Source organism: Vidua chalybeata, chromosome 6 (genome assembly GCF_026979565.1).
Source record: "Vidua chalybeata isolate OUT-0048 chromosome 6, bVidCha1 merged haplotype, whole genome shotgun sequence".
NCBI classification, from domain to species: domain Eukaryota; kingdom Metazoa; phylum Chordata; class Aves; order Passeriformes; family Viduidae; genus Vidua; species Vidua chalybeata.
This window is the reverse complement of record NC_071535.1, coordinates 35,429,811-35,442,644: the sequence shown is the minus strand read 5'-3', so window position 1 is coordinate 35,442,644 and position 12,834 is coordinate 35,429,811. Positions and strand designations below refer to the sequence as shown.

Below are 12,834 nucleotides of genomic sequence, written 5' to 3'. Positions count from 1 at the left end.
TAAAAAAATAATAACATCTGCCTCGCATAAGGCACATGGTAGATCCCAGGAATTACCTTCTCTGTTAAGAATGTTTCTTTTTAGCAGAAAACCTTGGTTCTTTCCTCTGATTTGTGTATATGAGACAAGAAGAGAATTGGTGGTTAAACATCCATTCCTAATTCCACTAGTATTTTACTCATCTTGATATTTTGTGACAGGCTTGAGATTTTTTTGGAGATGTGAAGGCCAAGCACAATGTTCTCATGAATTCTGAACACCAGCTAGATTCCAGAAAGCCCTTAAATTTGAACTTGCAGATATAAATTTTTCCCCGTTTGTGGCTAAACACAGCTGCAAACTTTAGGTGATGATGAGGAATAAGGAAATGGCCAATTCTTTGCTCACTTCAAGCAGAGGTTTCCCATTTAGCACATTTATGGAACTGCTCATCTTGACTACCATTACACAGCATGTACAGAACAACCAAGTGATCAGGCTCAGTTAGCATAGGTACAGGAAAAGCACATCCTACCTGGCCAACCTGATTTCCTTTTATGACCAGGTGACCTGCCTGGTGGATGAGGGAAAGGCTGTGGATTAAGTCTACCTGGACTTCAGCAAGGCCTTCAGTACTGTCTCCCATGGCCTTCTTCTGGAGAAGCTGGCAACCAGAGAGGTGCACTCTTTGCTGGGTTAAAAACTATAAAAATGGCTGGGCTGAGTGAGTGGTGGTGAATGGAGTTACATCCTGGCAGCCACCAGTGGCGGCCCCAGAGCTCAGTATTGGGGTCAGCCCTGTTTAACATCTTTATTGATGATATGCATGAGGGGATCAAGTGCACCATCAGCCAGTTCACAGATGACACTAAGCTGGGTGGATGTGTTGATCTGCTGGAGGGCAGGAAGGCTCTGCAGAAGGATCTGGACAGTCTGGATCAACAGGCCAAGGCCAATGGTAAGAATGCCAGATCCTGCACTTGGGTCACAACAGCCCCAGGCAGTGCTTTAGGCTGAGGGATGAGTGACTGGGAAGCTGCCTGTCAGAAAAGGACCTGAGAGAGCCGGTCTACAGCAGCTGAACATGAGCCAGCGTGTGCCCAGGCAGCCAAGAAGGCCAATGGCATCCTGGTCTGTATCTGCAATAGTGTGGCCAGCAGGAGCAGGGCAGTGATTGTCCCCCTGTACCTGGCACTGGTGAGGCCACACTTTGAGTCCAGTGTCCAGTTTTGAGCCTCTCACTGCAAGAAAGAAATTGAGGTGTTGAGCATGTCCAGAGAAGGGCAATGAATAGGGTGATGGGTCTAGAAAGTTACTCAGATAAGGAGCAGCTGAGGGAGCTGGGATTGTACAGCCTGGAGAAAAGGAGGCTCAGAGGAGACCTTATCACTCTACAACTGTCTGAAAGGACAGTGTAGCCATGTGGGGGTCAGCATCTTCTCCAAGGCAGCCAGCAACAGAATGAGAAGAAATGGCCTCCAGCTATACCAGCAGAGGTACAGGTTGGACATCAGGAATAATTTTTTCACTGAAAGGGTGGTTAAGCAATGGAATGGGCTGCCCAGGGAGACAGTGGAGTCACCAGCCCTGGAAGTGTTCACGAAATAAATGGAGATGGCACTTAGTGCTGTGATTTAATTGACATGGTGGCGTTGGGTCAAAGGCTGTACTTCATGATCTTTGGGTTATTTTCCCACCTTAATGATTCTATTCCGTGATTTTTGGCTCATTTTTGGGAGTTTACACTAAGGCTAGATAGCTGTTGAGATGCACTTGAGCTGCAAGGGTCCACTTTGCCTTTCATAAACTGGTCAGAAACCTCCTTGCTGTAGCTATCCCACTAATATCTGGATTCTTTTGGAGCACTCCTTCACCCTGTCACTATGGTATAATACCTGTCACCTGGTATTAACTAGTGAGAGCTGATTTGGAGACCCCTTTTGTATTGCAAGCATGCAGCCGAACCTCTGGCCAACTCCAAAGGAGATTTGCAGCATGTCAGACAAATCCATTAAAAGAAAAGGCCACAAGCAATGTAAAGCAGTAGATTAAACAACTAAATAAATAACAGCACACTGCAATGAATGCTAATATTTGTGTCACCTGTATGCTTGGCACTGGGGAGGAGTTTATTGCAGATTCACATGAGAGAGTGCTGCCTGAGTGAAAGCCTCGTGGCCTTTACTGGAATGATGGGAAGAGATGCCAACTGAGAACCTGCCTGGAGTTTGTTTTTGGAAGAGCTGTCTCTATAGCACAAAGAGGACGTGGGAAGGAGAAAGCAGACACTTCTGCAAGCACATAGTGTGTGACTGCTGCACCTTCCAATTAAACTTGGCAGCAGCCTAGTGCCTGTCTGTTGGCACCTCTGCTCTGCACAGACATTTGTGGCAAAGGAGCTGAGGTTAACCCCTGTGCCAGCACACACACATACTGCAGTCAGCAAAACCTGCTATCCATGGGTTGTTAGAGATGTGTCCTGTTAACTCCGCTGTACTCTTCCCAGCTAATCCTCAAAAATCCTGTTTGACCAGCAGAACCCCTTACCACACCATCACCAGGATCTCCCAAAAAGCCAAAGAAAGGAAAGGACACCTACTCCTCTTTAGCAGTTGCTTGTGCCAAAACTGAACGCAACACTTTTCAGGAGCAATTATGATCAATTGCATTCAACCTAAATGATGATGCTAAAGTGCGTTTTGGAAAAAGCAGTAAAATTTGCTGCATCAGCTCTGAAAGCTGAAGTAGTTGGTAGCAGGCACAGTTGACATGAGCCAAACAGTGAAGAAGCTGCAGAAGAGGCCTTCACATTTGCCCTGATTTAACCTGATAGGAAAACACCAGTGAGGGTGAGAAAGCAGGGAAACACGTATATTTTATTCCAATTGCCTTTACTGTTTCCAAATCCCCACTAAGAGTGCTCCTGGATCTGCTTATTCTGGTCTCTGCATTTAGGATTTCACTCTTCTCAAAAATGCCCTAGTGCCTTTTTGAGCTGCTTGCCTGCATTGAGCAGGATGAGCCCCTTCCCGGAGGCTCTCTGGTAGCCGGCAGTGCTGCCATCTAGCAGGACCAGGCGGGACTGGGTGCTCTGGCTGCTGCGGGACTGTGTGACTGTCCTGGATTTATAGCTGGAAAAGAAATGCTTCAGGTTGCTAAATGGCACATAAGGGTCTTGGTCAAGAGCGCATTGCTCTGGAAAATCTTTTTTTGCCAGTCTCAATTATTCAAGGCACATAATTTACACCAAGTTTTAGCTGGTGCATTTTTTTTCACACTCAAGCAAGTTGCTTTTACTACTAAGGGAAAAAAAGATGAATAAATATCCTGTAATACAGACCAACCTCCATGCTAAACTAAAAAGCATAATTTTTTTTCAGCCCACAAATGAAATTATGCTGGGCTGAAGGCACAGGAACGTAAGAAAGAGTATTAGCAAGAGGGATAACTGTAAGCAATGAGAGCTCATCTTGAGTAATACACAGAAATCCTTTGTTTAGCCCTGTAGATACATAGTTGGAAACACAATGTAAATCTTTCATGGAAAAGCACACTGATAAAAGAAACACATAAATTTAGCTATGGCTCCTCTGTAAATTGATGAGACAACTGGTTTGCTTCATATCTTCAAACACAAATGTGAGGGCAGAGCTGTTGAGGGTCAATGGCAGACACAGTGCAGAGGACTAGAGGCAAAGGGCTGTTGAGTGCTGTGCAGTTAAGGGGTCAGCCTGGTACTGCAGGAGGATTTAGTCCTAAATATAGCAAGGGCTATCCTGGGAGACAAGAGTGGGCTGCTGGGAGTCTAACGCCATATGAGCAGCTTTAGGTTTTGAGAACAATGATCATGGCTAAGAGGCTGATTCTCTCAATATGGGCCAAATCCTGGCTACTGGCAAAAAGCCCAAGTGAAAAGGTTTTGCCTAGGAGGAAACCTTCCGTAGCATTCAGGAGACTGGCATTTCTTTTCCAAACAATACAATATGTAGAAGTTGCAGCAATGAAGATGAGGTGTTTTCCTCCTGTGCATGCTCTGGTACAGCTATGAGGTGTAACTACTTAACCTTTTCATCAACAACTTGACACCTGCAGGCTGTCAGCAACTTCCTCCTTGTTTTCTCCATGAAAAATCCTGCCAAAAAGCTGAACTGTACTAAGGAGAGGAACATGCAGAACCCCCTCACACAGTAGAAGGAAATTCTATTTCAGTGGGGCATTCTGTGTTCCATAGGAGATGGTGATAGAGCAGGATACAGCCCTACAGAAACAAGCAGAACACAGCTTCTGAGTAAAGGTGGCTATGCTGAGATAGGGAACACCAGGCCTGCTTGGATGCCTACCTAGAGAATACGTACTGGATAGATAAACAGTTTTCCATGCCTCATCAGCATTTTGACTGTAAGACATCTGCTGCTATGTCATCTTGGGCTGCCATTAAGTGGTTGAACTCAAGATCTCAGAGTCCAACTATCTATTGAAACCTTATAACTGTTTGCCAGCAAACCCCATCCTGACAGCCCACATTCATAAGTGCTGTGGGCTGAGCAGAGATATGAAATGCAGTGCTGATAGATCTTCCCAGGGATTATTTATTAAATTTTTAATTAGGAGTGTGAACACTTAAAAAGGTAACAACCCCTTAAAAAAAATTAAAGATCACAGTTTTCCTGCAGTGCATGGATTTAGCAGGAAGAGACCATAACCCCAAAGTCCATGAGAAGTAGACTCCTGCAGTTCTGGCTTCTTGATTAGATGAAAGGATGCATTTGCAAACACTTTTACTTCCTATTTGGGAGAAAATAAACAGTATCAGCAGCTTCCTGACCTTCACATCAAGAGGAAATTCTCTTGCTCTGGATCTGACATGCAGTTGTTTCTTGCTTTCAAGAAGCACAGTGCACACTACTGACACAAGAGTGCCAGAGTCTGAGTGCTGAATTCAATTTTTGAGCAAGCTAGAGACGTTCCCATATAATCCATCTAAAGGTATTTTATAGAGGTAGGAAATGTCTGGCACTGAGGCACTGTTAATACTCATGCATGTAGTTTTAGACAGCTTGGCAGGATCAGCACCCTGAATAACAGGCAGACTATTGTCCTGTGGGAATATGCTGACTGTTCTTGTTACCCCATTCCCATGATCTTTCATTTGAAGAGATCTGTTGCCTTCTGTCACTGTGTCTGCAAGGAGAGGGGTCACTTGTGACTTTTTTCTGGCCCTTTTTCTGCTCATGTGTGACGGAAGGACATTAGCTTAGACAGTAGTTTGATCCCTGATGCCTTCAGAGACGGAAAGGGAACAGCAAAACAAAGGCTGGATGGTAGATGTTTTTCATATAACATGACTACAAAACCACAAATTAAAATGGAAGGCAGAAGATAAAAGAACTACTTTCTGATGTGTGGTGCATATGCACATTAAAAAAAAAAAAACTCCCAACAAAGCAAAGCAAGAAAATAATAACACAGAGTATCTGCTCCTATGTAAACCTCTGCTTCAAGTCTTTTGTCTCCTGCTTTGCACAGCACCAGGCACACCAGCATAAGTCTCCATCATCACTATCTATTTTTGCTCCAGACACCTAACTACTCTTCTGGCTGTATTTGTGGGGCTCTTTATTTTAGATTCCGTTGTAGGTTGTTTTGTGAAATCCACAAGGGCAGGAGCTTGCACTTTTGCTTCTAATTGTAATAAACACACAACAGTGAGACTCTGTGTTTTCTGTAGTCACCATAACCCAAATACAAGGAAGAGAACCAGAGTGCATTGAAAGGAAGGATTTTTTCCTCCAGTCCCACAGAATCAGAGCCGAAGAAGGAGAAGGGAATAACAGTCAAGTCCTTCTTCAGTCCCCAACCTCCACAGGAAGGTGCAGGCTGTCAAAAGCCCACAGGAGCCCTGGGCACACCATTAACTTGTAAATACTGATGTCATGTAGCAGTGCTTTCAATTCCCCACAGCACAGGCTCAATGTCTCTAAGCAGCACTGGTTAAGGTGGACTTGATCTTCTCTTAGAGGCAGAGCACCTTGGTCTGCCCCATGTCCCCTAGCTGGCTGCCTGCGCTGCTAACCAATCCTTAGTCCTTGTCCTTTACACGCATGCACGTAACTCAGGTGACTGGACAAAACTTTAAGAAAATAGGAATAATGCTTCTCTAAGTTCTTACACAAAAGATGACACAGACACACAATGAATGATTATTTTCACATCTTCCTTCCATGTTGAGATTTTACTCCAGACCTACAAAAGGAATTCTCTATGCCCACTGAATAGACATCAGGCCTTCCACATCCTGTGCATGCTTGAAAACACAAAGCTAGGAGAAGTCCCCCCTCATTTTCCCTTCTTGGTAAAAAATAACATTTCACTTCCAAGAGATCCTTGCTTAAACTTGGGAGTTTGGTTTTGAATTCAACAGGATCCTGTCAAATTCTCTCAGCACCTTGAGCTTCCTGATAGAACCAGAATGCAAACTGATGACTAATCACTGATGAATCCTGCAAGGACTTGTATCTCTGTCACAGTCTAGAACAAACTGAACTACACATGAAGCAGCTGAGAGCATGAACATGATGCTGAGCACATCTCAAGACTAGATTTAAGGAAGAAAGTTTGTACAATGAAGATAATGAAACCCTGACCAAGATTGTCCAGAGAGGTGGTAGATTCCCTGTCTCTGGAAACATTCAAGGCCAAGTTGAACAGGCCTCTGAGAAACCTGATCAAGTTGAAGATCTGCCCTGCTCATTTCAGGGGAGCTGGACTAGATGAAATTTAAAGGTGCTTTGGTGTCCCAAATTATTCTGTGTTTCAAATCTGGGACAGGTACATTTCTGGTTTGAGCTGCCTGGAATTTAGCATTGTGGTCTAAATCTGCTCTGGAATTAGCCAAGGATCTGAAAAGAGCAGTTAAAATTCCTAAAAGAGCCTGGATTAGAACTGAATTTCTCTGAATTATCTTCAAAGAAACAACAGCTGGTTAGTTCAGGAAAAGGAATGTCAATCTAAAAGTCTATTTTATTTATTAAATAATAAAAATAAACAAAGAAAACAGGAAAGGATTTCCAAAGACAACTGTGTGGCTTACCTGACTCTGGTACACCTAGCTCTGAAGTCTACCAGTAAATGTAGACTAAATGTCCTTACAAACATTACTGTGAGAAAACACAATGTGTCCTGGTGATACTAGCTCCCAAAACCAAGGGACAGAGGAAGGGATTAAAGGTTTTCTGAAGGCAGAAAGACATTTTAGGAGAGGCAAGGAGATGCTTGATGGGGGTAGGGGAAGAATGGTTAAAAAACTAATAACATGTACAGATAAGCCATAATTGTCACACTTACAGCTATGTGTTCCCATGTAAAGATGAATTACTTTGGCTGTCAGCAGCTTCATTAGCCAAAAGAGGCCATTCAGATGGACCCAAACCTATTTACTTTCCAGAGCTGGCGGTGCCTGCTTCATATTGCACAGCCCCATATTGGTTGTTCAATGATGCTGATAACTCCTGTGGGAGCTTACATCCTGCTAAGTACTTCACTGTTTAATTGAACTGACCTTTCCTGACGATGCCCCTTGTATTAAAAGCTGCTTTGCTCCCCAGTGAAAATGGTATGATAATCATAATATTTTACACAGAGGACAGTTGTTTAAGAGCAGAAAATAATCAGCTAAATTGGTAGGCTCCCCTCTGAAGGGGCCCAGCACTAAAATGACAGAAGGTGCTGCGGACCAAGACAGGTGGCAGAGCTGATGATGAGGACAGAGCTAGGACCAGCGCTGGGCTGCTCAAGGACAGAGACACCAATAAACTGGACAGCTGGGGAGGGGAATGCAGGCTGAGCTAGCACAGCACACTCTGCTCAGAGCTGAGATGTGCTGGCACAGATTGAGCTGGGCATGGGGTGGGCGATGGCACCTACGGGAGCCACAGCAGGAAGGGCAGCTCTATGCAAGCCCAGCAGTGCAGGACTGTGGAGTGCAGCAGCACTGAGGGACACTGCACAGCAAGTATCTTAAGCTGAGATGGGTAAATGGCACAATACTTGCTTCTGTGGAACAGGAATCCATCTCAGAGAGATGTCTGAAATAAATGCATACCAAATTCAGGTTTGGATTAGGAGTGCTTTGGGGATTGAGATTTGGAGCTGAGATTTTCTTAAACAGAGCAGCCATTTGCTTTCAGACCATGACTGGCCTGGGGACAAAGAGGTTTGAAGCAAGAGGAATGTTTGCCAAGAGCCCCTTTTCTCCTTGTTTTTATCCAGGCTAGTTGCCTTACCAGATGGTTGAGCAGCATCTGGGAGAGCTCTTTGGGGCTGGGAGCCAAGGGTGTGCAAAGAAGCGCATCAATGTAGACTGTTAAGCACCCGATAACAAATGATGCTTTGCTTTCAACTTCCTTTTATAAAGCCTTTGCTGGCCTGAATGTGCTCTGCTACACCTTGCCCTTCCCAAGTACAACAATGTGTCCATTTCCAGTGCTTTATATACAGAATTGCCATTTTGTGGATCTTTCAAGTCATGACTACAGTGCCACATCACTTTCTCCTATTCTTACACTGCATGAGTATCAAACTAATTTTCTCAGATTGGTAACTCTTTTTCTTCCTCTTAGTGGCTCAGACCTGCAGGCATTCAAAGAATGTGCTGTTGAGTAAACTGCCGCATAAACTGAATTTTTTCTTGTTCTTTTCTTACAAGGACATTTCAGTTGTTTTCCTCTTTGTGCTAAAGCTATCCAGGACAGGACAACACTTGCATTTTCCCCTCCCACAGAGGGTGTTTTGATTAGTTATATCTGCTGAGTCCCTAGGAATGTGGGATGTGTGGGAGCTCCCATGGACTCCTGGTGGCAGGGTGCTGAGATAAGGCAGCTGCTACAGATTCATGGACAAGAGCCTCTGCGATGGCAGGGCTGACCTGTGAGAAACACCATGGCAGGTCTTGGAAGATTTACAGCACCCTGGGTGCAATCTGCACTGGCTCCCATGAAGTGGGTGTGCAAACAAAAACGTCGCTTCTGCAGGATGAGCCAGTAAAAACTCTACCAGGGAACTACACCCTTCAGCAATGTCCTGCTTCTTCCTGCATTTGTTAGAACCCCTTCTCAGCTATCCAGTTAAGCAGTCACAAACAGCTTGCTTGGCCTTTGGAGACCTACCACAAGCCCACTGCCCAAGAAGGTAACTGGGTTCACCTTCCACATTGTGCTATCTCCTCTCTTGAGGATTCAACAGATTCAATCTCCAAGATAACTATAGCTGGCCCTTGAAGGTCTACCTTTGCCTCATATTTCTGTGTCCATGAACCACAACAGATGAATTGAAGAGATCTGTCACTGTAAAAATCCACTGAAATAAAATTAACCCAAGGAGCTAAAACTGCAGTCTAACTGCCAGGGCTCCAGCTTGATTTTATCAATTCCCCTTTGAATGGCAATTACATTGTGAACTGATCAGTTCAAGGCTAAATCCTCCAGGTCTTCTTCTAATTACATACTCATCATGTAAACATTCACCTTATTCTTAGTACTTCTACTTATCAATTTAATCAATTCTCCCATTATTCACCTATCTACTTTATCCTGCATTTTGCCATCATCATTTTTTTCAGGTGATGCATGCAGTTCTTTTTCACTACAACTGCCAAGCAAAGAATACATCTTATCCAGAATGTCTTCACACTCCTATATCTCTCAGCTTTAGAAAGGGCATTTAAGTTGCCTGATATTCACAGGGGACTGCCTTGAAACTTCACGTACATTCCTTCTATGCTAGCCCCAAGGAGCAAGATTGCATTCAGGAAAATAGAGTATTTGATGCTGGTTTGAAAAATTCATTGCCTAACCTTGTATAAGTGGTCTACAACATCTCCCCCGAGATGAAAGTATTTTGTTAGTGGAGTATTTTGAAGAATTGCCTTTGAATGCCAATTAGAAAAAAAAATCCCCAAACCCAGGAATTCTTTTCATTTGCTGTTGGTTTTACTACATCTTGTGATAAAAATGATTATGAGGAGCATATCTTTTAATCGTGTCCCTAGTAATATTTGCCAAATGATCCCTTCTTCATTTTAATTTCTTAAAAATTTAAAAATTCTATTTTCACTTTCCAGAAGGTTATGCAGCTTTACCCTTGTTTATAGCAGTTTTTCTCAAATTATCTGTTTTCCTGGAGGCATTTTCCATGTACGGTTTATCTGTAAAATTTCCCTGATAAATCTGGAGCCTTAGGAGGGAAGGATTAAGCTCACTGCATTGCCTACTGTCCTATCATTACTCTAAGGTATTGTCCGGTGGACAAATTTCTAGCTGTGTTGGAGGGAGCTGCTGCATTTGGGGTTTGGCAGGGGGATATAATTAGCTATAAATAAATAAAATAGAGAAAAGCATATTAGCCAGGGTTTTGATATAACAATGGCCATTCTGTAAATATGCCAGACTTTGGTGAGAGGTAGCACAGACAGACAAGCTGAACTGTATAGCACTTTTTCATCTGGGCTTTCTCTGAGACATGGCTCCAGCTTGCAGTCTTGTAGATTTGTTCCCAGAGGAGCCTTAGCCTGTTATAACAGATAGATTCAATGAAAATATCATTTACCCAGCTTGAATAGGTATCCTCAAAGTCACTTCAAACTGTGCATCTGCTTTTTCTTACAAGTGAGCAGTGACAATGTGATAGTGGAATATCATATTAAAACTGAGAGTTTCATTAGAGTTTCATTAGCAGTAGTTCCATAAACCCAAAAACGAACCTGTGCATCTTCATATGTATATCTCCCTGGGTCTTTGACATTTTGGCTTGTTTTCTCATAGCTGTGGGAATCCAGGTTAATAGCACTTTGGGCCCCAGGAGCTAGAAACTCTTGCCAGATTTCTTCCACTCTCGTGGTCACATCCTGTAAAGGTCGTTTCTTGAGATCTTGGACAGCCAACCAAAACCTGTACTAGGCAAAAATTAAAAGGGCAGAAAAGAGAAAAAGATATAAATATAGATAAGGTTTTGGGAATAAGCCTAGGCAGAGTCCTAAACCAGAAGACTCTCCATGTTAGCATGATTTCAAGGGGAAGGGGTGATGTACTTTACCCCTTATATTTTGGCTGAGATCAGAACACTGACTTTAAGAAGTGATATATTCTTATTAAACTGCCCCTGCAGAAGTGTCAGATTAGGTAAGCAAACAGGAAACCTCCAGAGCTATGCAGCTGGAGGAGAGAAGCAGGCTCTGCCTCCTACAGCCCCGCTGCAATGTGCTGGTCATTGCTGACTGCAGGATTGGTCATCCACAGGGGATGTAAAATGAAGAACAAACTTAACATTCATATAATTTCCAGTGTGAAGTTGTAGAAATGCCACTTAAGAGATTTTTTTTTTTTACTTGTAAACTGACCAGCATTCAGATGGATGCCATGAGAAAAGATGGCTCTGGCCATGCCATACTCCAATTTTACAGGGGTATTTTCTTGACTAGGCTATGCTTAGAGACTAAACAAAGTTTATATACAATGAGAAGATAATCCCTTTGATGACTAAGGACATAATCCATATCTTGATCTGTGAAAACAAAGACCACAGAATATTTTGCAAGAGTGACATGCATGTCTTTTGTCTTTTATCCTAGGAAAAAGAAAAGACATTTTGTGGTGGTGCTAGTTTTGTTTATTGCTGATATTGCTCTTTCATGTGATTAATTCAGAAGATGCATGGTGCCCAGTAGCCTTTTGTTTTGGTCAGCTTTATCTTCCAGCAAGAAGGTATCCCTGAAGGTTATCTGCCTTGAGTACCTGGGCCCTGCAACCTGGTTGAGCAAGCACAATAGTGCTCTGCAGGGAGTGCTGAGGGCTACAGGGCAAACAGGTACTGAAGGCACCTTTGCAGCCACCTGCAAGAGCCAGCTCTTTCCTACCCCCTGGCAAAGGTCCATTATCCAGGGTGACAAGGAGGGCAGGGCTCACCTTGGCCGTCCCTGCCCTGCTCTTATGCACTCCCTCTGCTGGGCAGACTGTGCAGAGACAGGGATTGTGTGGGTCACTGCTTGTTCAGGGCATCCGCAAGAGCTGCACACTTGGAAAATCCTGTGTCTCCCTTATAAACCAGTTGAACTGTAACTGAAGTCCTGATTTCTCACCCCAAATGATTCAGTGGTGTCAGTGTGCTGCCTCTAAGGCAAATATTCCTCCATGGTGGAAGGAGGAAGATAAAGTCTGTCCCAGACAAAAATCCCAATGGTAGTGAGGGTGGGTAGAGGAGACAGCAGCCTGGTGACTCCTGTGCTGTTCCTGACTCTAGCTTCTTTAATGGCTGCAAGCAGTACCTAAACGCCGTGGAATCAGTGGTGTTACTGCAAGCAAATGAGGCTGCTACCCCATTTAGCCTGGTATCCTACCTGCAATAGAAGCAAACCTGCAATAGAGTTGATTTGGGGAAAAAATTACATCCACACTACATGCAAGGCCAGGCTAAATCCTCCTTGCCTGTCTGCTGCTTCTTCCCGACCATCAGGGGGCTTCATGCCACAGCCCTGACTCAGCCAAGCCACTTGATGATATTACTTCATAAGGTTTTACCATTTCCTTGGCAGGTTCAGTAAAACAGACTGGGGTACACTCCAACACTACATCAGTACCTGTAGAGTCACATACTTGTGGTTCTACCAAGGTGACGTTTGATTTTATGAACTGGAGTATCTGGGGCTGGTGGAGGAGTGTGCATGGTTGGTCCTTTTCCATCTTTGAGAGTTTAAGTGCACCTGATATCCTGCCTTGTCATTTGAGCAGTGACACCCCCACTTATCACATGCATGCAGAAAGTAAAGGGTGGCACTCACAGCACAGTAATCTGATGCCATATGTG

At 43.8% G+C, this 12,834-nt stretch overlaps 1 protein-coding gene across 4 annotated transcripts in view; it reads right to left on the bottom strand.

The window, feature by feature from the left end:
• The window catches only part of RGS6 (regulator of G protein signaling 6), a 258,597-nt gene that overhangs the window by 27,940 nt on the left and 217,823 nt on the right, over positions 1-12,834 (bottom strand). For all 4 annotated transcript variants that reach the window (XM_053945324.1, XM_053945326.1, XM_053945325.1 and 1 more), the window contains one exon: positions 10,736-10,922. In XM_053945324.1, coding sequence (XP_053801299.1) covers positions 10,736-10,922 — 187 coding nt within the window. The remainder of the gene's footprint in view (positions 1-10,735; positions 10,923-12,834) is intronic.